At 51.8% G+C, this 23,509-nt stretch overlaps 1 protein-coding gene across 1 annotated transcript in view; it reads right to left on the reverse strand.

Moving 5' to 3' along the window:
- Nucleotides 1-1,488: 1,488 nt before the first annotated feature.
- Nucleotides 1,489-23,509, reverse strand: part of igf1rb (insulin-like growth factor 1b receptor) — a 49,476-nt gene continuing 27,455 nt past the window's right edge. The window contains exons 3-21 of the mRNA XM_086175209.1: nt 20,874-21,177; nt 19,043-19,179; nt 16,960-17,104; nt 14,711-14,919; nt 14,492-14,618; nt 13,360-13,595; nt 12,572-12,739; nt 12,285-12,495; nt 8,384-8,688; nt 7,961-8,094; nt 7,437-7,596; nt 7,259-7,358; nt 5,401-5,471; nt 5,073-5,302; nt 4,860-4,967; nt 4,329-4,491; nt 4,099-4,228; nt 3,872-4,006; nt 1,489-3,729 (exon numbers count right to left, since the gene is read on the reverse strand). Of these exons, the coding sequence (XP_086031335.1) occupies nt 3,222-3,729; nt 3,872-4,006; nt 4,099-4,228; nt 4,329-4,491; nt 4,860-4,967; nt 5,073-5,302; nt 5,401-5,471; nt 7,259-7,358; nt 7,437-7,596; nt 7,961-8,094; nt 8,384-8,688; nt 12,285-12,495; nt 12,572-12,739; nt 13,360-13,595; nt 14,492-14,618; nt 14,711-14,919; nt 16,960-17,104; nt 19,043-19,179; nt 20,874-21,177 (3,581 nt within the window). The 3' untranslated portion in view covers nt 1,489-3,221. The remainder of the gene's footprint in view (nt 3,730-3,871; nt 4,007-4,098; nt 4,229-4,328; nt 4,492-4,859; nt 4,968-5,072; nt 5,303-5,400; nt 5,472-7,258; nt 7,359-7,436; nt 7,597-7,960; nt 8,095-8,383; nt 8,689-12,284; nt 12,496-12,571; nt 12,740-13,359; nt 13,596-14,491; nt 14,619-14,710; nt 14,920-16,959; nt 17,105-19,042; nt 19,180-20,873; nt 21,178-23,509) is intronic.

A 23,509-nucleotide genomic window follows, 5' to 3' on the forward strand; every position in this document is an offset into this window, starting at 1 on the left:
AAACAAAAAAAATAAATAAAAAATGAGATTGCGCTTCAGCCCGGTGGATCAGACAATCACCTACAGCCTTAAAGTTGTAAACAATGACTCTCCAACTGCACCCCCAACCCCCCCAGAGGAAACGCCGCCTCTCCAAAATGGTTTGTGGTGTGAGTTTTTACCAAACGGATCAGCACTCGGTCGCAGCCGGACCCGGCCAGACGGGACGCGTTCGCTTTGCCTTCCTGTTCGCAGAGTAAAGAGAACAAAACAGTGAGGTAGATGGATGGCTGAACAAGTAACACGAGTCCCAACAAGTCCCCCCCGGAAAAGAAAAGGAATGCAAAACAAAAAAAAAAAAAACAGAGAAGTTGCCGGAGTTTTTTTTTTTTTAGTTGTTTTTGTTGGGGTTTTTTCGTACAGTGATTTACAATCCTCTCGCTCACACACACACACACACACACACACACACACACACACACACACACACACACACACACACAAAGGAATATGACATAAATAATAGAGTCCTCTGGTCTGGGAATCCAAATGCAGCTCTCTGAGGTGAAGGCGCCTTAAACATCTACTTCCACTGCGTCCCGTCTGATTGTGCTGGACCCCCGGATCCCAGAACCCCAGAACCCCCGGACCCCAGAACCCCCGGACCCCGTCCTCCACGCCAATCCTCTGTGAACCTCTCGCCTGGCGTCCAGCAGTCTGACGGGGCCGGGCAGATTTCAACTCCAAACAAGAAAATAAGCATCTGTCGGCTCTTTCACCTTTGTGGGAAATGGATTTGGATTAATGGAAAAAAAAAAAAAAAAGGAAAAATCTTCGTGTCATGTTTAAATTGCTTGGGGAGGAAAAAAAAACTAATTTCACTGCCTGGTGTTTTCACAGGAGCCCCCAAACTACCAAAATGCATGATAAAGTATTCATATTGTTGTGAAAATGTATCCGACGGCCTTCCAGCCAGTGTTATTTTACGATAAAACTACAGAAAGTGATGACTTGTGATGATCTACCTCTTGTTAGCCGCCAAGCTAGGCTGTTAGCCTTCCGAGGAACAACATCGAACTTTAAAACTATGCTTAGATCCCTTATGTGACCCACGTTACTCTACTTTTATTCATCTTTCTGCTGAATTAGGCGAGTGCGTTTCCGCCTGCTAGCCGCCCAGCTAAGCTATCCTGCGTGATCTGTGAACTCGAAGACGCAGGTTTTACTGTTTGTGTTGCATTGCTTTACATTTTAGCAGCGGTTTGAGATACATAAAGAGTTTGAACCGTCACAGGAACTGGCTCAGGCTGTCGGCGTTAGCCGGCTAGCTCGCGTTGCAGGCGCTGGTGGAGCTGTGACGTTTTTAGCTAGGTGGCTAGCGGGCTCCACTTCAGCCTGATCTGATTTTTTTTTGGGGGGGGGGGACTGCTGGACTAGCTGGTGAGCTCATCTTTTTTTTGCACGACTGACTAACTATATCTTCCGCTTATTCAGTATTTGGTAGTTTTGGGGGCTTCTGAAATCCGTGCGGCTTCAGACTGCTGCGCGGGAATAAAAATACAGATTTTGTGTAAATAAAGCCTGGAACTGCAGAGACTCAGACGGAGGCTAAAGAACATGGGTTAGAGGGCCACGAAAGATAAGAAGAAGAAAGGAAAGTAGAAAAGGATTTTACTTTTCCCTTTGACCTGAGATTTTGGTGGGGACTCGGCAGTGGTGCTTTTGTCCTCTGGGGGTTTTGGGGGGTCCGGTCCCGACCGTCGAGGATAGAAGCGGCGGCGTCCCGAGCGGGGAGGGGGGCCGGCGGGGTCAGAGGTCTGCAGCTCCAGCACCTGCACGGTGGAAACCATACAAGCCATCTTCTCGCTCTTGTGTACGTTCTATCCATTAATGGGGGTGCAGAGGACAGACACCCCTTTTAGATTCTGATATATGGATGTGGCCCCCAGCCGCCGGGGACCGATGAGCACTAGACCCTCGGCGCCGCCGCCGCCGCCGCCACCCTCCTCATGCCGAGATGGGAGAAGAAAGTGGAGAAACCGGTGTTTCAGAACACAAGGCAAATTGTTGAACCTTTTAAAACGCAAAAAAATAAAATAGAATTATCAACCAGCTCAAAAAAAAAACAAAAAAAAAAACACAAAAAACACTTTCACAATAAGAAGCAAGGTTTTTTTTTTCTTTAAAAAAAAAAAGAAGAAGAAATGGACTGTAGTGGAAACGTCTGTGGATCCAACCTGAAGGAGTGTTATCTCTTTTTTTTCCATATATAGATATCAACTATATTACAACCACAAGAGAAATAAGGAATAGCAGCTTCTTTCTGTACATGGTGAACGTCTCCAACCGTAGAAAAAGGTAAAAAGTGACACGAACGACTGATTTGTACATAAATGCTCTGCCCGCGGTACGAGATGCTGTGGGTGTCGGGGGCCGAGTCTCGGAGAGGAGAAAGGAAAAGGTTTTTTTTTTCGTCCCCCTCCCGTTCCGTGACAATTTGTGGCTCAGATTACTTTCAAACCGAAAAGGTGGGCGAGCTCCGCCGTGTCTTTACTGACCGGAGAGAGGGAGCGGCAGACGGGTGAAGACCGGGAGATTTTCTTTTCTTCTTTCTCCTCCTGCAGTTTGAATGTGGGGTTGAGCGAGGAGAGCGGGAGCAGCGGGGTGGAGGATCTGAGAGAGAAAGGGGGTGATTTTGGCAATGCATTTGGCAGATTTCCCCCGGCGCTGGATTGCTTCGGCCTGCCGAGCCGCAGGACGACTCTTCTTAAGTGCTTCTCCTCCTCCTCTATCTTCTTCTTCTTCGTCAGATATGCTTCGCCGTTAATGCCCCAAAAACGCTCTCCCGTTTTCACCGAGGCCTTAGAACACATTTTGCTTCCACATTTAAAAAAAGTAACAAACGAGGACTTAGAAAACAGGTTCGGCCGGCGGAGGGAGACGGACGGCCTCCCTCGCTCACAGATTTGTTTTAAATCCTTTCTTCCACCGTGGTTTTTTGGGTCTTCCGGTCAGCAGGTCGGAACATCCGGCTGAGAGAAACCGAAAAAAAGGGGAATATGTAGAAAAAAAAAAAAAAAGAAAATGAAAAGAGGTGTGGAGGTACAGCAGAACATGGGACCACTGGACAGTTTGTCTCCGCCTTCCTCACTGAGAAGCAACAACGGAGCTGCAGAGAGAGAAAGAGAGAGAGAGGGAAAGAAAGAGAAGGAAGGAGTGGAGCTCAGCGGTCTGGGGTCCCATCAGCAGGCCGAGGACTGTGGGAGAGGCATGGCACGTTCGTTTTTACGTCCTCCGTTCATGTGCGCGTACGGCGGCAGTTCGTCCAGAGACTGGCGCATGGCGGCGGCGGCGGCGGCGGCCCCGATCCCGGCCCCCGTCAGCCCGTTGGCCGCCGGCTGGCCGGAGGGCTGCTTGTCCGTGGCCGCCGTGGACGAACACGGGGAGGCCGGGGCGAGCGAGGGCGTGGGAGGCGTCTCCGAGGGAGGGGAGGGCGGCGTCTGCGGCGCCGCCGCGGCCGGGGAGGCGGCCGGCTGCGGAGAGGAAGGCGGGTCCGAAGGGACGGCGTCCGCGGCGTCCGCCTTCTCCAGGTGCAGCTGCGTGCTGTCCGACGGCTTGTTGTCGGCGCTGTAGAAGAAACTGACCTCGCTGAACGACGGCTCCAGCTCGTCCTTCACGCTGCTGATGATCTCCACGAAAGACGGACGCATCTTGGGGTTGTACTGCCAGCACATACGCATCAGCTCGAACCTGACACACACACACACACACACACACACACACTAAAGTCAGCCTCCCCATGCAGTAACAACAACCTATTCCCCCAAACATCACGGTTTCTAAAAGTCTGTGTGTGTGTGTGAGTGTGTGTGTGTGTGTGTGTGTCTCTCACAGCATGTCCGAGCAGCTCTGCGGCTTCTCCAGCAGCCCGCCTTCCATGACGAAGCGCAGCACCTGCTCGTTGGACAGGCCCTGGTAGGGCTGCTCCGCCAGGGTGGCGATTTCCCACAACACCACCCCGAATGACCTGCAGGGGGAGATGGAGGGCAGGTTACAGCACAGCCTTGTGTGTGTGTGTGTGTGTGTGTGTGTGTGAGGGAAGGTGAAATCGTGTCTCACCAGACGTCGGAGTTTGTGGTGAAGACACCGTCCTTCAGAGATTCAGGAGACATCCAGCGGACTGGGAGCAAACCTTTGCCGCCCTTCCTGTAGTAATCGGTCTCGTAGATGTCTCTGGTCATGCCGAAGTCTGGACACACACACACACACACACACACACACTTAGGATGACCTGTGTACCTGAGAACCTTCTCATCTGCATGATTCTCCCCGCTCGGTGAAAGCCGTACCTCCGATCTTCACGGTGAAGTCCTCGGCCACCATGCAGTTCCTGGCCGCCAGGTCCCGGTGGACGAACTTGTTGGCGTTGAGGTACGCCATGCCGTCGGCGATCTGCCCCGCCATCTGGAGCATCTTCTTCAGCGGGGGGAGGGACAGGCTGGACCACTGTTGCTGGGGACACCAGACACACACGCGGGGACGGTAAGTTCATCGGAGGAAGCCTGGTCCTCAACACGCAGCTGCTTCTTCAAGCCCAGGAGAAGGCCCATGTTAAGCCGTGTTCCTTAGCAACTTGTGAAGTTCTCACCAGGAGAATTGGGAGATCATCAGGAAAGATCTGAGCTAAGCCGGTCGTCAGAGACCTTCTTCTGTGTTCCCAGTACCTCTGACCTGCAGCCAGAGTTCTACTACACTCACCTACTCTCCTGTTTTCACATGACGGTGTGGTCCTTCATCATCACCCATCAAAACAAAGTTCTGCCGTGACACGGCGAGCTCCTGCGTGGAATAAGTGGGTGCGGGTGTGAGTCTGGAGGTACCTCTTTGGGTCGGAGGGAGCGGAGGTAGCTCTTCAGGTCTCCTCGTGTCATCAGCTCCATGATGACCAGGGTGGGCTGTCCCTGGGAGACCACCCCCAGCAGACGAACCTGCGACAGCGCCGTGACGTCAACGCAGCTCCGACAAACGCGAAACCCCGCCTTCCGCCCTACCCGCCCCCCTCCTGGCGGCGAGTGCCACGTGCGCCCCCCTACCACGTGGTGACAGTTGAACTCCTTCATGACGGAGGCCTCGTTCAGGAACTCGATCCTCTCCCTCATGCTGGCCGACTCGTTCACCGTCTTGATGGCCACGCGGGTCTCGGGCTCGTCCTTCACCACGCCCTTGGCCAAGCCCTCGTACACCATGCCGAAGGAGCCCTGGCCCAGCTCGCGGCTCAGGGAGATCTTCTCGCGGGCCACCTCCCACTCATCAGGTACGTACACTACACACACACACACACACACACACACAAAGCAACCATGATGAGATGAAGACGTCGCCACATGAAGGTTGCCGCTCGCCATCTGTAGACACACTCACTTTCAGCGGCGCTGAAGTACTCTGGGTTGACGGAGGCGTAGAGGACTCCGTTTCCCAGCCGGTCGCTGTTCCTGGAGGAAAGAGTCACACACACACACACACACACACACACACACACACACAAACTCAGTTTGCTGTGCTTCCGACCAATGCTGATTGTGATATTAAAACTAAATGTTAAAATTTGGCGCAGGAACTAGTTGTTGAGCTGAGCGGAGGGATACGTCATCGCGCCCCGCTGTATAATGAAGAAGCTTGGTTTACATCTGCCAGGTTTACTTGGATCTTCTTTGCCCTTCATTGTGGCTCCCAAGCTAAAAGTCTTTTCTTGGTTGTTTTTTTAATTGACACTGTATTTTCATGCCTGAGATCAGCTGTGGGCAAACTACGGCCCGTGGGCCAAATGTGGCCCGCTGGGCTTTTTAATCCGGCCCGCCAAACTTGAAATTTTACAGAATTTAATCTCATTTATTTTTTCTCTGAAACACCCTTGTTCCTCACACACATCGACATTTGTTGGCGTGTGGTGTGTTACTCTTTGTGTTACTTTTTGGCTTTGCCCCTTGAATCCCTCTGTAAAATGAGCGGATCAAGGAAGCGTAAAGTGGACGGCGGGTGCCAAGTGTTTAATAAGGACTGGACAACAAAATGTTTTTTCACTAGTCTGATCAACGGGCGTAAGAAACTGCTGCGGGTTTCAAAGAATACAATATCGGCCGTCAATTTGCCACGAAGCATGCTAATGATGCTAGCAAGCAGCCAACAGAAGAGCGGGCGGCCGTTGACTGTTGAGATCGACGGCTAATTTACAGACTCTGCAAAAGAGAGTTGAGTACGGAGCAAATTTTATGCTGGCCTTCAAATTTGCGGTGGACCATGTTTGTAAACCTCCAGAGGATGGCACAAAAAAACCTCCAGAGAATGGCACCTAAGATGCTGACGGTGTTTGGTTCGACCTACAAACACCAACAAAGCTCGTCACAGATCCAACTGAACTGACCAACATCCTTCAATCCATCCTGAACAGCCACAACAAAACTACCTCTGGACTCTGATCCGCTGGAAAAAATGTCCAAATCCTTTTCCTCATTGTATTTTACATGTACTTCTGTTCCGTGTCCGTCCCTGGCCCGACCCTTCTGTCTAATTTTAGAACCCACTTCGGCCTGCGAGTCAAAACGTTTGCCTGCCTCTGTCCTAGTTTAGGATGTTGCCACTGTGTAAGTCTAGGTGAGTGACACAGGTATCATCATTTCCAGACGATTAGCCCTGACTTTTTGCACTTAAACAACGATGCAGCTAACATATGGATTTTTGGGGGGAAGGCTAACGAGCTTCACGCCGCGAAAACATTTACATCGGACCGATGAAATGGCCGGCAAATTCTGAATCTGTTCAGCTCCGACACTGAAGAAGACGACTTTGACAGCTATAGTGCGCAGGAGGAAGCCCAAGATAGCGATGGGCTAGCCGGTGCGGCTAATACTGAGGGGCGCTCAATAGTCCCGAAATAACGGTATTTATTTGCAGTGTCTGAGTTCAGACTTACAGGGAAAATCCTGTCACGTGACAAATATCAAATATCGAACCAAATATCAACATAAGCTGAGGATATATATGTAACATTAATGAAAATACTATACCCTATATAAATACTCGGCAAACATTGTTTGGAATACTAATAATAATAATAATGTGATGCCGAACTTTTAATATGAGTGGTTTGGGAGCAATGAATTGTTTCCATGAAAACTATCGAGCATGAAGAGAAGGAACGTGCACGTGAACTGAAAGGAGATGACATTGGTTGTCCCAGTGTCGTTGGAATGGATGAAAAGGTTAGATTGAGGAAACCCACCTCTTCTTGTTGAAGACCACCAGCACGGCCACCAGGAAGCAGATCAGCAGGATGATGGCGACCGGGATCAGTATCATGGCGTACAGGACGCTCTCGTACCCTGTGGGGTCAGACGTCTCCTTTAGAACACCGATTTCCATGGTGTGTGTGTGTGTGTGTGTGTGTGTGTGTGTCTCACCTTCGGCCACATAGAGATCCACGGTTCTTGTCCACGAACCATTACCAGCCAGAGACGTGGCTCTCACTCTGACCGAGTAGTTTCCTGGACTGAGGTTGGCGAGGCGAACACCCCGCTGGGTCTTGAACATCTGACCGGACACACACTCCTGCTTCTCAGCCTAACACACACACACACACACACACACACACACACACACACACAGTGGGTTCACTACAGAATGACAATCATGTGTCTCGCGGCGTTTCTTTAGGAAACAGTCAAGATGGAGTACAAGATGGTTGCCGGGACGAGTTAAAGGTTGACGTCTGAAGGTGATCTAGCGCCGCATGCCCTGAGAGGAGCTTTGCTTTATCTGGCGTTACCGTGGTGATGCCGAGTACCGCAGACATCGGAGTTCTAATGACTTGCACGTCTCTCCGGGAAAACTACCCTGTGTTTTGGTTTGGTTTGTGCTCAGTTAACAGAGCGGGTCTGACCCACGGAGGAGGAGGAGGAGGAGGAGGAGGAGGAGGAGGAGGTACCTCAGCAGCCAGCTTGAACTTGATCTCATACATGAGGATGAGTCCGTTTGGGCGCGGCGGCTCCGGCCAGCGCAAAAACACCGAGTCCTCGTGGCCCTCCCAGGTCACGGCCCCGGGGATGTCGTCTGCCTTTTCTGCAAAAAAAGAAAAACCCAGGGAGACAAGCGCAGACCTGGGGTCAGACTCCAACCTCCCAGAACATCAGCTACACCGTCGTCTTCTCCGCCGACGGCTAACGTTCAAGCACGCCACGAAAACGGTGGTGTAAATTTCCACAACCTTAACAGGTTGCTGGACTAACGTGTCACGTTATGCTTCGAAGCAGCATTTGTTTGCTTTTTTTTAACCAGGATCTTGCAGAAGATTGTGGTGGAAGGGTTAGGAGGAGCCAGGCGGGGTCGGGTCGGGTCGGGTCGGGCTCACCTGCCGGTTTGGTCCGGGAGAAGACGAACTCTGCGGCGCTACAGCGCTGGACCTGCTGGTTGCAGGCGTGCACGTCGATGCGGTAAACCGTGAACGGCTGCAGGCCGACGATCTGCAGCTCTCGCTCCGTCACCTCCTGGTCCGTGAAGTCGAACTCGTGCTCCGCCGGCTCCGGGTCCGCGCCGGTGCCGTTACCGGCCTGCGGCGGCGGGACGGTGCTGCTGTTGCCGTGGGCCCGGTTGCGGCGGGAGTGGCTGGTGAAGTTGGCCACGCCGACCAGATCTCTGCGCCGCCGGTCTTTGGGCCTGGGTGCGAGAGGGGTGAACCAATCAGACATCTCGAGCGCGAGGCGGCTGCTGCCTCATCCTCAAAATATTTAAAGCCCGAGTCAAACTGGAGACGTATTTAAGCAGAAAATATGACATCCAATCCCTCCCTGGGTAAAAATGCGGCGCCGACTCGGAGCCAGCGGGGGAATGTTGATGCGCCGTATTCCAGGGTCGCGACCTTTCATTTTCCAAATGTTCGCCTCTCGGAATGCCGGCGGCTTCCTATAAATATCTGTCTATATAAACCCTACCTCGCGGTTCTAGGGAGCTGCGGTGGCCATGTTCTGCTCGCCGGCGGGAGGCTCGTAAACCCGAAGAAAAGAACGACCCTGAACGCAGAAAATAAACACAACAACAAGAACGACACGCAACTGTGTTTTAATACCGGCGCTGCCGCCGTTGCTAGCTGATAGCGCGCTCATTCAAAACAAAAACATTGATCCTTTTATCCAGACTTGGTGGCGTCCCATGCTGCACGCTGGAGACGTGGAATAGCTCCGGCTCTTCCAGACCACGCTTTCTGTTTCACACCGACGGTGTCGCTCTGGCGCGCCGCCGCTCGGAACCGCCTTCTTTTTACAGCGCGACATGCAAAAATATTCTATTTCCAAGAGGCTCTGAACCGACAATTTGGGTGGAACTTTATGGAAGCCGCGGATGTTTCCGATCGCACGCAGAGGCTCTCCTGGAGCTTCTCGCTCGGCCGGCCCTCCGAAGGCCCAGGTACGGCTGCGGAGGCAGCCGAGCAGAACTGGCCTTTTGTTCGCTCCGCATGGCTGTTCACGATAAACGGGGTTTTAGCCCTGTTTTCCATTTGCCGCCGGCTCTTCAACCTTGCCAGACAAAAAAAAAGAGCTCCGCAGAGGAGCGTCTGGCAGAGGATGGAGAACACCTTTGGCCAATGAGATGCCGGGTCATCTGTGTTTGGAAGACAGATGGTCGTCTGTGGAACCTGGAGGACATCAGGCGGAGGCGGGGCGCCTTTTGTGGAGAACAAACCCTCTTTTTCTTCTTCTTCTCCTGCCTTCTTATGGGGAACTTTTTTTTTTTTTTTTTATTCAGCGCAGCCTGGCATCCGGACGGTTCTGCCAAGCTCAAATCTCATTTGGGGCCTCCGCGTCTCTCCGGCCCTCATTCCTATCCCTGATTCCAACTTCTTCCTTTTCCTCCAGGCTGCTAACCTTCAGATGTCGCCACAGCTAATCCCCATTGAACCCTCTCCTCTCTCACCAACCGCCTTCCGGTCCTCTTCCCCTCCTCTCTGGTCTTCTAGAACTCCAACCTCCTCGTCCGTCTACCTAGATCTTCACACTGACAACGTCCGAACCGTCCCAATCTAACGTCGTCTCCAGGACGTCTCACATGACGGACCACATCCTCCAGACCCCCAAAGAGGAACGTCCAACAACTCCATTCCTACATCCAGACAGGGGTTGACATGAGTCCGGTACCAATGCCAGATGCAGAACACAAGATGGCTGCGGCCAAACCGGACCTGGACATTGCGTGGACTCCTCAATGATCTGCCGTAAACACACAAGTGTCACCTTTGACGGAGAGCTTCTGAGGAGGACCTGACCGTTCACCTTGGACATGCCACGGAGAGTCGGGATTTGCTCGGAGCTCTCCGGAACCGACCCGGCTCCAGAACCCTCCGGAAGCCCGTGCTCGCTCTACCCTGGCGTCCACTCGGCGGGCACTTTCTCAACAGAACAAACCAAACAACCTCGGAGGGGTTCGTCCAAACAGAGCGCGTGCCAAAATACCACATGTGTTTCGTTTTGATGAGATCGCCTTGAATGAACTGCGTGCGTGTTCATTTTTGTCTTCTTGCGAGACAGTAGGAAAAGCGGCGCTGTCCGAGACCCGGCCGCTAATAACGGCGGGGCAGAATCCAGTTTTACAAAGTGGCACGCCAGTCATGCGGGCTCGCCGGCTGCCAGGGCCCGAGGTGAGCTGCGCTGAAAAGGCAGGAAATGCAAATAAGTGGATCCATCCATCTCCTCTTCCTCCGCAAACACACCGAGAACCAATTACCATAAACTGGACCAGGCCTTACTTTGGGTGCGTGCGTGTGCGTGTGTGTGTGTGTGTGCGTGTGTGTGAGGAGACAGAGATAATGCGACGCAGATGCCGGATGTAGGGAGGCGACCTGCTGCCTCGCACGTCACACGGAAGCCGAGGCAGAACCCGCAAAGGGGGAGAACTGGAGTCCGTGTGGACCAGGATGTGGAGGAGAGCCAGAAGAAGGCAGGGTCTCCTTCCTCTTCCACCCTCTTCACCTTTACAGAATCACCGACCTCGACTGGGAGCAACCGGCAGACAAAGACCGCAGCCACGGTCACCTTCATAGTGACGCGGCAGCTGATTCGTGTCAGCACCGCGCAGAAGGAAATACTTGGTCATATTTGGTCATTTCCATTGAAATCTGCAGAGCCTGGAACTGCACTGGATGTGTGCGTGCAAAATGCATTGGATAGAATGTGAAAGTAACTAACTCATCAGCCCAATGTTATATAGTGTGTGTATACGCACACACATATATACATATATACATATATATATATACACACTTGAATAAATATAAAAACATATGTCTGTGTGTGTGTGTGTGTGTGTATATATATATATGTACTGCTCAAAAAAATAAAGGGAACACTTGAACAACACAATGTAACTCCAAGTCAATCCCACTTGTGTGAAATCATAGTGTCCACTCAGGAAGCAACACACATTCATTTGGACTTGTTTTAAGGACATTACATCAAAGTTGGATCAGCCTGGAGTTTGTTTTTACACTTTAATCTTGAGTGTGATTCCTAATCCAGACCTCCATGGGTTGATACAATTGATTTCCATTGATCATTTTGGTGTGATTTTGTTGTCAGCACATTCAACTGTGTAAAGAGCAAAGTATTTCATAAGAATATTTCATTCATTTAGATCTAGGATGTGTTTTTTAAGTGTTCCCTTTATTTTTTTGAGCAGTATATATATATATATATATAAAATACTTTACTTTCCTATCATATCTAAGACCTAACAACCTCTACAGCACTGGCCACTTTCAAATTTCCCCACTGTGGGTAACAGGACTGTGTGAATCTAATATTCTAATTTCACTATCCAGATTCTTAAGTACATCCTAGTTTACGACTAGACATCTGAATTAAAAGTGTGCGTTTGATCAGTAATTGACTGCATCGACTCGTATGGATATTAACTGACGCTGCGTTACAGGAGGCCCTCGATTTGCTTCCCACGGCAGAGCTGACGCCATTTGTCCATAAATCTGACGGACATGCTGGACTTGAGGACCTGTCACTGACCTGCGCTAACAAGGTGGTAACATCATATTCTAGGGACAGTGAAAATAAAAGAGATGAAAAAGAGCCTCATGACTGAGGCAGAATGAAGGGTAAACAGCGGATCCAACATGGCGACACCATCTACCTCGTATAGCCACGCGTGACAGCGCATGACGGAACAAGACAAAATGAACGCGAGGCGGCGTCGCAAGGCGGACAAAACCTGAGTCTGCAGGATGAAACCTGTGATTTGGGTTTCCTGACCTGGGTGTGAAAATGGAGTTGTGCAGGAAGTTCTCAAAGACTTTTCTGTAGGAGGCGTCCGCGGCCTCGGCCTCCAGGTCCTCCACAGACTTTGGGCAGGGGCAGCAGGGACCCTTATCCCCCCCGTCCGCCCCGTCCGGCTTGGTGGGCTTGGTGTCTTCCTCGTGGTCGCCCACCCCCGTGGCGGCGATCCGTATGGGGATCTTCAGCTCTGCAGAAACCGCGGAAACACGAGTCAAGATCCGGTCGTCGCCCGGCTCCCCCGAGGACCGGCGCGTCCCTCGCACCTTTCGAGCAGTAGTTGTGCTGATAAAGCTCCCGGTCCTCGGCTTGCTGCTGCCATCGCACCAGGTAGTAGGTTTGGTTCCCGTTGGGCGAGATGGGGGGCGACCAGCGGACCACCAGCTGGGTGGAGGAGTTGGAGTAGGCGCGCACGTCCTGAGGCATGGAGGGCGCTGGAAAAAAAACACAGTCATCAATTCCACCGTCACGCCGGTTGGTTTCTCGGCTCTCCCCGCCGGCCGAGATCCACATCTGACTTCCAAACGCACGAGAACAGCTGGACCAGGATATCTGAACTCCGTCGGCTTTCAGGACTTTGACTTTTTTTGACTCGGGCACCGGTTATCCGCGGGGAAATGAGCAAAATGCGGTTAACTAGTTCCCTGCTGGTGTTTCCCCTGACCCGTGGATACGTCGCGTGTCAACTGCGAGAGGAAAACTATGAATGCGGATCTCCGTCGGGATCTCGCAGCGTTTCCTCCGGTCGATCGGCGGAAAATTTCATCGCCTCTCGTTCCGCGATAAATATCGGCGGCGGTTTTCCGACGTGGCGCACAGAAAGCGGGTTCTCCGCCTGCGGCCGCATTCAACTCCAATTCATCTGGATGACCTTTGACCCGGATCTCATCCACACCTTCAAGTCTTCTGAAAAAATGAATCTGAAAAGGATCTCGATGTCGTTTGTGTGGAAACGAGACAAGAAGCCGATCCTTCGGAAGTCTCGCGTCCGAGTCGCCGCCCGCACTCGAGCGCGGGTTCGACGGCGGCCCCCCATTCGCAGACCGACACTCACCCGAGGGGCTGGTCCGGATGTAGACCACCTTGCTCTTGGCGCTCGGCACGTGCTTGTCGCCCAGGATGAGCGTGATGGCTTTGACGAAAATGGCGTACTGGGTGAAGGGCTTCAGGTTGGACAGCAGGACGCCCGGGTCCGATTCCTTGTCCTGCCGCAGCTCCACGTCCACCATGTTCCAGCTGTTGGAGCCGCAGCCGTCCTGGCCCTCGAACTCCGTGATGTTCTGGAACGGCCTGGGAAAAGAGCGTCGACCGGTCAGTAAACGGACAACGAGGACCTCCGATGTCTCAATTTCAGCGGTCGTTGCTGGAAGAAATAAAATAAAATCATTCCCATTTTCCCCACTAGATGACGCCGTTGCTCGCTTTGCCTGATCAAACTCATTGGATTAACAGGTGTTGACAAAGCGTTCCTTTTCAGGGGGAAATAAATGGCAGTTGAAACAAAACGCACAAATATGATTTCCTCACTTCGGTAAAGTGAGGAGACAGAGTCGCGGCGCTGCCGGCGTTTCCCCTCCGGGACGAGTCTCACCCTGCCGTCGCCCAATAAAACTCCTCGCCGGCCTGGAACGCATTTGTGCATGGGTTCCATGTGTTCGGTGTCGCCCCGCAGTCAAAGCGCGGCCTTTCTCCTCGGGTTTCACCGCAGTGACACATGTTTTCTGATACCAGAAGGGTGTTTTCGGCCCTCGCAAAAAAAAAAAAAAAAAAAGATTCATCCGTTTATGATGAAAACCCGATATTTTCCGGAAGCCGATCCCTCCCCGGGATTCGGCAAGCGGGTCGCCAAACCCCGGGACGGGGGCTCCACGTCGCAGTAGGAAATGAAAAGTAGAAACGTAAAGGGGAACGCCTGGTGGAATTTTGACGGAGGGGGCAGGATTCGCTGGGATTTGGAAGGATTTGAATCTGATGGTCGAGTTCCTCCTCCCTCACAAAGGCCCCCCCGTCGGACGCCATTTTATTTAGCGCGACTTAACACGAGCGGCGGATCTTCTGGGTGCGATCCATCGTCCGGATAGGGGGAGGGGGGTGGCGGGGGATTGATTTTGCCCTTAAAAAACAGGGAGCCGGCTGGAGAACGAAGCGACGGGTTTATCGCGGCCGGACCCGCGGGGGAAACCTACGCCTCCTTGTAGTAGACGATGAAGCTGATGAGGTCTCTGTAGTCGCGCAGGCGGTAGCGTTGCCAGGTCAGTTTGATCCTCGTGCTGCTGGTGCTGTTGGACTTGAACTCCAGGATGGTGCTTTCGCCTGCAGGGGGGAGCGAGAAGGCACATTATGTCCCCTTCGCCGTCATTCCCTGCACGCGCGAGGACGCGGCTTATAAAATACGGCGTCCTTACAGCTGGCCCGGTCGCCGTTGTTGCGGAACTCGCTGTCGTCGAACTGGCCCTGGATGCCCGTCTTCTCCCACATCTTGCGGATCTCGGACAGGCAGAGCTTGGGGTTGGCCCGGAAGAACAGCTTCCCCGTCTTGATGCTGAGGTTGTGGTGCTTCCAGTCCCACAGGTACTGGAGCTGCTGGTTGTCGAAGGCGGAGAAGGCGTACATGCTGCGGGGGGAGACGAGCCACGGCTGACAGTTAGCAAATTAGCTCATATATCAGTGTGTGTGTGTGTGTGTGTGTGTGTGTGTGAGAGTGACTTCGACACAGGTGGGCAAAAATTCAAATATCACAATAGTGCAAGGAGATCGGCGTCACTTATCAATAACTTCATTTTCTGATGATATTTCTATTTAGTGGATGCTGATCTGAGCTTTATCATTTCAAATGGTTCAAGATTGAAATAATTCTATTTTTCTTTAAATCTCCTGCACCAGAACCGCCCGTGGTTGATTCTCGCCCGGTGTGTTCCTGCTGATATCCAAGGAGGCTCGTGGAGTTTTCCGCAGCGGTCGCGAGCAACGAGGAGAAAGTTGCATTTTATTTTAAATTTTCGATTTTTTTTTTAAAGTGAGAAAAAGAAGAGACTTCAGGGGGAAAAAAAATGTTCTTAAACAAAATCTCGCCATGCAGCAGACAACGCTTCTTGTCTGGATGCATCAATCCATCAGTGATAGGGAGGACGTAAACAACTCCAAGAACCCAGAAGATCACCTTCAGAATCACAAGCTATTTCACCTTCTCCCACTTAAAACATCCCAAAATTACAGGGGGATGAAAAATTCATCCGTTCATATCGGGCAGGACTCAGTGTCCGCTTGGAGCCTCTGCCAGCTGGGATTCACGTCTATCAACGTACGAGCATCAGCCTCTCATCGGCGTGTCTGGAGGACATCAGAGAGCGCGGAGAACTCTGGAGAACTCGGGTGGAACCGAGTCACCATCCTACCTTGCTGTGAGGATGAGGAAGCGTTTGATTTTGTTTCTATATTTTTGTTTGTCATTTTTCTCAGACGCATGCGCACACACACACACGCACACAGGCACACACACACACACAAACTCGTCCTACGACTCGTCTGTCGCTGCAGGAAAATGGAACAATAACGTGTCACACGGGGAGGGAATATAGACTCTCCTATATAGAAACCCGGCTGGGTCTATAACTGGAAACCATACTCTGCTTCCTCTGCTGCTGGCCCACTTAGAGGAGGAAGAGCAGAGAAGAACAGCAGAGGGTGGGGGAGCACGGGAGAAAACAAGCGGCGAGGAGAAGGGAAGGAAAGGAGCCTTAAAAGGGAAGGAGGTGAGGAGGAGTGTTGAGGGGAAAACGCCCAGACATCCAGGAATGAGTGTAATGTGGACAGTGGGACAGTGAAATTCCAGCGAAGCCAAGGAGAAACGTGGGGGGAGGACGAGGAGGAGGACGAGGAGGCCTCGCCGTGACCCTGAGACGGTCGCTCCTTCACTGGCGAAGCTCCCCGGCCTTCAAGGTCACATCTGCTGCGCTTAGCGTGAGTCACCGCGCTCACCTCGGCACGGGAACCTTCAGACGGCTTGTTTTGTTTTGAGGAGCAATTACCGGCCCCGGCGGGGAGAAGAAAGCCTCCTTTATTCGGGGGAGGCTCCCGATCCTACGCCCGTTTCACCGCCGGCGTAAAGAGCGTACGGGAGGATGCCGTCACACCGCTCTTTAGAAGTGTTTTTCTATCATCCAGTATCGGCTCGGCTCCAAAGGCACCGGAGATGAGCCGTCACTCCCGAGTGTTTTTAAGACACGGCTTCTTCTCAGGAAACACTTGGAACTCATCTGACCGTTCCCCAACTAATCCGGCTCCCTCTCCTGAACTGGAGCCTGGCCGCTGAGCGTGGGCGACGGAGCCGCCGTCACACTTTCCGGCCGGCCAAAATCACCGGCCGACAAACTGGTCACCCTTGTTTTTGATCTCCGAGGACGACGACCCCCCCCCCACTCCGTTACTACGGCAACTCTCACAACAAGTCGCGGCGGTGACGGCGCACAGAGGGGCGAGTGTGATGAAATGTGCGCGATGCCCAGCGTGAAGCCCAGCGGAAAGTCCACGCCGTCGCAGACTTATTGACAGAGTTCATGCGAGGCGCCTCCGGGGCAGATCATTAAGCAAGAAAACACAGAGGAGGAGAAATCTGTGTGTGTGTGTGTGTGTGTGCGTGTGCGTGTGGTCCTACTCGTCCATCAGGTTCTCGCCGTCGATGTATCGGAGGCTGCGCAGGAACGCCAGGGAGCTCAAAGTGTGTGAGTGTCCGATGCGAACGTAGCCCGTCACCCTCTGGATCAATCCGGTGAAGCTCTCCAGCTCGGCCACCATGTTGTCTGAACACACACACATCAATACACATCGCTAACGTTAGAACGAGCAAGACCTTCCCCAAATATTAGCAAGGGGTTTATTAAGAGGTCATTTTAGAAACTATGAAAATAAAAAAGAAATTCACATAAGAAAGAAAGAAAAAAAAAATTTAAATCAGCAAGAAATGCTGAAAAGTTTTATTATTTATGTCAAAGTTAAACCCTTGAAGGCGTCATTTACCCCCCCCCCCCCCACACACACACACATTAGATGCTACAAGGCTCTTTTTAGTCACTTCTGGCAATTATTCGCATTTGCAAGAATCACTGTTCATCAAATTAATAATATTGGAATAATACTTATTATTATTATTGTATTTTTGGGACACTTTTCTATCACCAGAGGGAAAAGAAATTATATATGTAAATGAACTAACATTCACACACACCCCTAGATTACTGTTATTTTCTATTTATGAGGAATCTTTGCCCTGAACTTTTCAGAATGCAGCATGAACTTCGTTGCACCAAATTAATTCAATACGAAATTAAATAAAAAAAAAATCAGAGGTAATACATAATGATGATCCATTTTGTGTTATTTTTTCTATTTAATATTAATCACAATGATGTGTTTGATAGACCCGTTAGAACAAGTTTTAAGGAGTAATCGAGTACTACGGGGTCGCTTATCTCCTTCCTCGAGAGCTGGCCGTTGCGCTCCACATGCGCCTTCTGGGCTTCTCTCATCACGATGTGGACTTTCTTTTCAAAAGTTTTTTGAAGATATTTATTTATTATTATTTTTTATTTCATGTCGTGCCAAGACATTATACAGTTCTCGTACAGTTTGTCAGATTTTCCGGCCCGGCGTGGAGGGTGTGGTTCTGGGCTAATCATGACATCACCCCGCTTTGGTCTCGCGTGTTACAAAAGTCCAGCTGTGTCCCGGGAGAAAAGAGAAAAGAAAAAAGAAAGAAAAAAAAAAAAGAAATGTGGAACTAATGCCTCGCAGTTAGCGACTGTTAAAGCCTTTCTGGCGGCTAAAAGAACCACTCTGTTGAACTCCTCGGCCAAGTTGTTTCCCAATAGTAGCGCGGAGGTCCGTCGTAACTCCCGCTTTGTGAGCCAAGAATCGCCCGGCGATAAAAAGGCCAAGGTGGTTTTCGGGAAGGGGGTTGAAAGAAAAACAAATAAAATCAAAATAGAATGACGGGTTCCGGTGGCATCGTAAGAGTCGGGCCATCGGTGCCATCGGTGCCACCTGCAGAGGCCAGGAGGACCTGGACCGGGATATAATGTGTATTCTAGAACGGGCGTCTTCATTTATTTAGCCTTGATGATATTATCTACATTCAGACATGATTAAATACTTAGTAGACCAATTTATTGAAAATATTTGGTTAAAAAAATGAATACACTTCTGCTAGTGTTTTTTTTTTTTGTTTGCTGATGTGCGTAAGAAAAAAAAAAAAAAAGTCTAAAATAAATGACCTAAATATTGAGAAATTGCTTGTAAGTGTGAAGAAATGACGCCTTATTTCCTAAATAAATTAAAAGCGTGAGTCCATTTTTTTCCTCTGTACTGCGCGGCCTCTTTTTCAAAATGCGGGTGGTGAAGAAAACGGCTCCTCACTCGGCTTCTTCCACCTCAGTAAAAGTTGATGGGGCTCGATGGCTGCTTTTCCAGCCTCCCCCAATAAGCCGGGAGCTTGGCGCCATAAAACCGAGCTGGCGTTCCGGCTGCCAACGTACAATAAAGCGGCGAGCGCCGGCGTCACGCTCCGGTCCTCGCCGCTTCGACGTCCGGCCCGTTCAGACGGTCCCCGCCGGCTCCTTCATGCCATTAATCACATCCGTCGCTGCTTGTTTGTTTTGTTTTTTTAAACCCGGCGCCCTGAGAGCGTATCAGAAGGGATGGGGGGGGGGCCGAGGCGGCGGCGGCGGCGGCGCAGGACTTACGCCCTCTGCGGATGTTGATATGCAGGTTGCCTTTGATAACGGTGCAGCCTTTCAGGGACTGAGCGGCGTCCATGGAGTCGATGACCTTCTCCTCACACACTTTATCACACAGGCCATCGCAGGCGGTACACAGCGTGCTGCAGGCAGGCGGGCAGACAGATACGGCGGAGACGGTAAATGTACGGCGTCACCTCTCCGGAGCGCCGTCACCCGCCCCTGACCTTTCGCTCCCTTTTTGCACCCTCTGAATAACGTCTGCGCGCGGGGAAAAAGGAAAACAAGAAACCGCGACCCGGTCGGCTCAAAAAGCATTCAAACTATTCGGGGGGAGGAGAAACCGCGGGTAAACAAGTGAGGAAATGTTTCTATCTTTATTAACAAGGGGGGGAGCGAGCGGCGGCGGATCAGCCAGAGCCTCTGTTTGGATTTATTTCTATTGTTGTGGTGAGCGGGCCGTCCTTCGGCCTCGCAAGCGCGTCGACGACGACCGCGAGGAAGATGGCGTCCGGAGAGGAGGCTTGGCAGCGTTTCCAAGGGGACGACGATAATAACGAGGCCGCGGGAGCAGACAGCGTGGTCGGGATCCATCGCTTCGACCGTCATGATCAGCGCTCCGTTCTCGGGGGCGGAGCCACCTTTTGAACTTAAAGACTCCGTAGGACTCGATGCCCGTGGAGGCTCTCCGTCATCCAGGTGAATTCTTGTCCCGGCTACTGGAACTGAATGTCTTCACTCGAAGACGAGACGCTTCTTCAGGTCAGAGCTGGAGAAGATAAGATGTGAACCGTCTCCAAGTGAAGACATTCAGTTTATCAGTTTGCTCTTCAGTATCTCCTCAGGCCAGAGGGATCGAACCGCTCGGGAACCTCCGTTCATCCGGCGAGCTTCTGTACGGAAGCACGGCGAGATCCTAGAATATCTGCACTCCACGTGGACGCTTGACGACAAGATCTCGCCGGCACCTGGTGTGACGTCATCGCGGCTCCACGTGGTCTCACGTCAAGCCGCCGCCGTCAGGCGAGCAGAACCACGAAGCAGGATTTGGAAATGTTCTCAAATTAGACGGTTTTTTTTCCCCTTCTCTGAGTGTTTTTGCTCAAAGGCGAGTCTAAATTAAAGTTGCAGTTAAACCATCAGGGAAATTAGCTGCTCGGAACGTTCCCATAAAGAAAACCTCATTCTGTCCTTAATGAGACGCGGAAGAGAAAAACGCTGTGGGATGTTTTGGTGTTGTGGTCCCCCCCCCTTTCTTTTTATACACATTAAAATAAATAAATCAGCTCCGTGAATTCCACCGCCCAGAGCCGGGGTCATTCGTCAAACTTCAATCGCAATCGCGGCGTCCCGCGATCACGGGAATAATGACGAATAAAAGAGTTGGAAATAAAAGGATCGTCCCGGTCCGGAAGACGGGGAGCATCTCCTGAACCAACAGTCACCCCGTCCTCGACCCCCGCATCGATACGAGCGCTGTCCGGTGGATCGAGGGCCAAATTTCCAGGCTCGCCGATCCTCGGTTTACGACGTCCTCGACCTCCGGCGCTTCCTAGAAGTTCATTAACGATCGCCGGTCCCATCGTTCCGACGAACGCCGTTTGCCACGCGTTGCGTTGGAGCCGGTTGGCGAGCGGAGCGGACGAATACGTTGTCACAAAGAAGACCGCTTCGTTTCCGTTCGCCTCTCCGGTCTCACCTGGAACGGTACCGTCAACACCTGCTACCGCGGCGTCAGCGCCGGTGAGTCACCGGTGAGATCGATCGCGTAACGTCGCGCCGAAATCCGGCGACCCGGCGGCGATTCCAAAGCGACGGCCCGGAGCGGAAGCCTCACCTGTTGGGGGCGGAGCGGGTGTAGCCGAACGGACACTCCGGCATGCACTCCCTGCCGTGGATGATGAAGCTGTCGAAGTCGGGGGGGTGGACCTTGGCGCAGAGCTCGGCGCTGATGCAGCGCCAGCCCTCGAAGCGGTACGTGCCCACGGGGCAGTCCACCACGCAGCGCCCCTGGTGGTAGTAGTGGACGCAGGCGGCGCACACCGTGTCGTCGTCCGGGGCGGCGCAGCTGCCCAGACACTGGGGGTGGCAGCACTCGCCCGCCGACGTGCACGCTCGCTGGCCGCACCTCTCCGGGCACGCTGGCGGGAGGGGGGGGGAGACACAGACAGAGAGGACGTTTTGTAACCGATGAATCATTACTTCAGGATGTTTCCAGAAAGAGACACGAGGACACCTTGTTCTGGGTGCAGAGACCCGGCGTTCTCAATAGAATCAGGCCGGAGTCCCAGACATCACGACGTACTCCGCCGGTTCTGGGCTACTGAGCGCGCCTGAATATTAGCCACACCGGGTGAACGCAACTAAATAACTAAAAAATAAAAACAGAAAAAAAAAAGAACAGTGAATAACGAAATAAAAATGAACTTAGAGGTATGGAAAAAAATACGTGTATATACAACTTTAAATTCAGGTAACATCCACAAATACTGGAAATGCTTTTTTCCCCCGAACAGTGGCTATAACACGGCTGATGTAAAAGACGAATAATAAAAATAAGACCAAGAAAAGTCCATCCATCCGTCCATTTTCTATCCGTGCTTTGTCCTCCTCCGGCCGACGGCTATCTCGGTCTTCCTCCTGCGTGCTAAAACCACTGGTCGTCTTCTTCGCTGTCGGAATTGAGCGGACGCAGAATTTCACGCTCATTTCACCGGTCCGATGTGACGAGGCGAAATGCTTTGGCGGCGTGGAGCTCGTTAGCTCAAAAAAAAAAAAAAAACATCAATTAGCCACGTGGTTGTTTAAACCGCAGCGTTCAAAGCGTGTGAAACAGTGGCGGGTTACAGTCCGGAAATGACGGTACGTACATTCTTCATGACAGGAAACCATCTCACATGCAGGCCTTACAGACACATAAGATAAGAACAACTTTATTTATCCCGAAGGAAATTGTTGTGCCAGAGTTTCAAGCAAAAACATAACAATAATAGATAATAGTAGGAAGGAGGGAGAGTAAGAAATACAATAAAATATAAATTGTCAAGGTTAAGGCTATCAAGTGTTTTCAGGTCTTAAGTACAAATACACATGTATGGTCGCTTCGGGACAAATTAACCGTCCCATTCCCGAGTAACTCGTCTCGGCGGACGTGAAGTTTCACCGAACCGACCCGGTCCGGACCTAGAACTGGTCGAACGGCCGCCTCTCGTCACCCGCCGGAGTCTTTGGTGTGTTGTTGCCGGGCAACAAGCGCGGCGAGCGGCCGAGAGGATAGCAGATAGCCCTAATGTGGCGTTTTTACACGGTTTTCCGAGCAATTAAACTAACGCTGATGTTTTATCTGCGCCGAAAACGTCGTGAGTCAGTCCGGTGTGGAGCGGCGAGCGTGGGGAAGTGCTGAGCTCCGGGAGGCGGCGCCGTGATAGATTGAGCGCAGTGAAGTGTCCTAACACATTTAATTAAATATACTTACGGAACACCAAACAACAACAACCCCCCAAAAAAGAAACACTGTTATTCCCTCCGCTATAAAAGGGGGGAATTTCCCCCCAATTCAGCAAATAACCGCTCCTCCGGCCCGGATCGGACGCCGCTGGCTTCGGTCCCGGAAGACATGATTTGGATTTTCGCCGGAGGACGGAGAGTCCGACGCCACACATGAAGACAACGTGCACATTATCTCCGAGCCCGGATTACAGCTCGTACGACTTCAAAAAAGAAAGCGTGGGCGGCTTCAAATGCAACTTTGGACGCCTCTTTTGTTGTAAGAATTGTGAGAGCGGCGAACGGAACAGAGCAAACAACCTGAGTAGGGTTTTTGTGTTGTTTTTCTTTGAGTAACAGCTGCTCGCTGAGTGGGCTGCAGGGCCGTCTGAGATCATCCCACATCCACAGACACAAAAGCCCTTCGCCACTACGGGTTTTCCACCGAGCGCCGCCGCAAATAACTCTCCCAGTTGCTGTGGGGTCCCCTTTAAATAAAAGGATCGTTGACTGATGACAGGAAAGGGGGGATTAAAGGGCTTTGGTGAGGGGAGGAGGGCTGGGAGGTTACAGGCAGGTAACCACCGCCGCTGCCGAATCACCACCACCAGGAAAGAATCCTTGAGAATAACAAGGAGGGGTTTCAGGGAACCGGCACAATCAAAGTCCGGGACCACAGAAGTTCACAAAAATAAGGCTTTACACGCCACTGAAGCTGCAACTCTACATTTTTTAGGGGGAAAAAAAAACGAACCTTGACTTCCGAGTGTTTTTCGAGATCCGAGCCGTGGCTCCCTGGAGGTTTAGCTTTGTGATCGGAGCTCAGATCTGAGGGCGGAGCGTTTGACGCCGCCGATCCTAAAGTGATGTTTACAGACAGTCTAGCGAGCCCAGAGAACATCATGGAAACACACGAGCGAGGTGTGTGTGTCCTAGACTCGTCCATGAGGAGACGGAGACGTGGCTGTGGGTGAGATACGGTGAAGA

Source organism: Fistularia commersonii, chromosome 27 (assembly GCF_037954325.1).
Source record: "Fistularia commersonii isolate RoL2024-O1a breed Wild chromosome 27, RoL_Fcom_v1.0, whole genome shotgun sequence".
In the NCBI taxonomy this organism is placed as follows: Eukaryota; Metazoa; Chordata; class Actinopteri; order Syngnathiformes; family Fistulariidae; genus Fistularia; species Fistularia commersonii.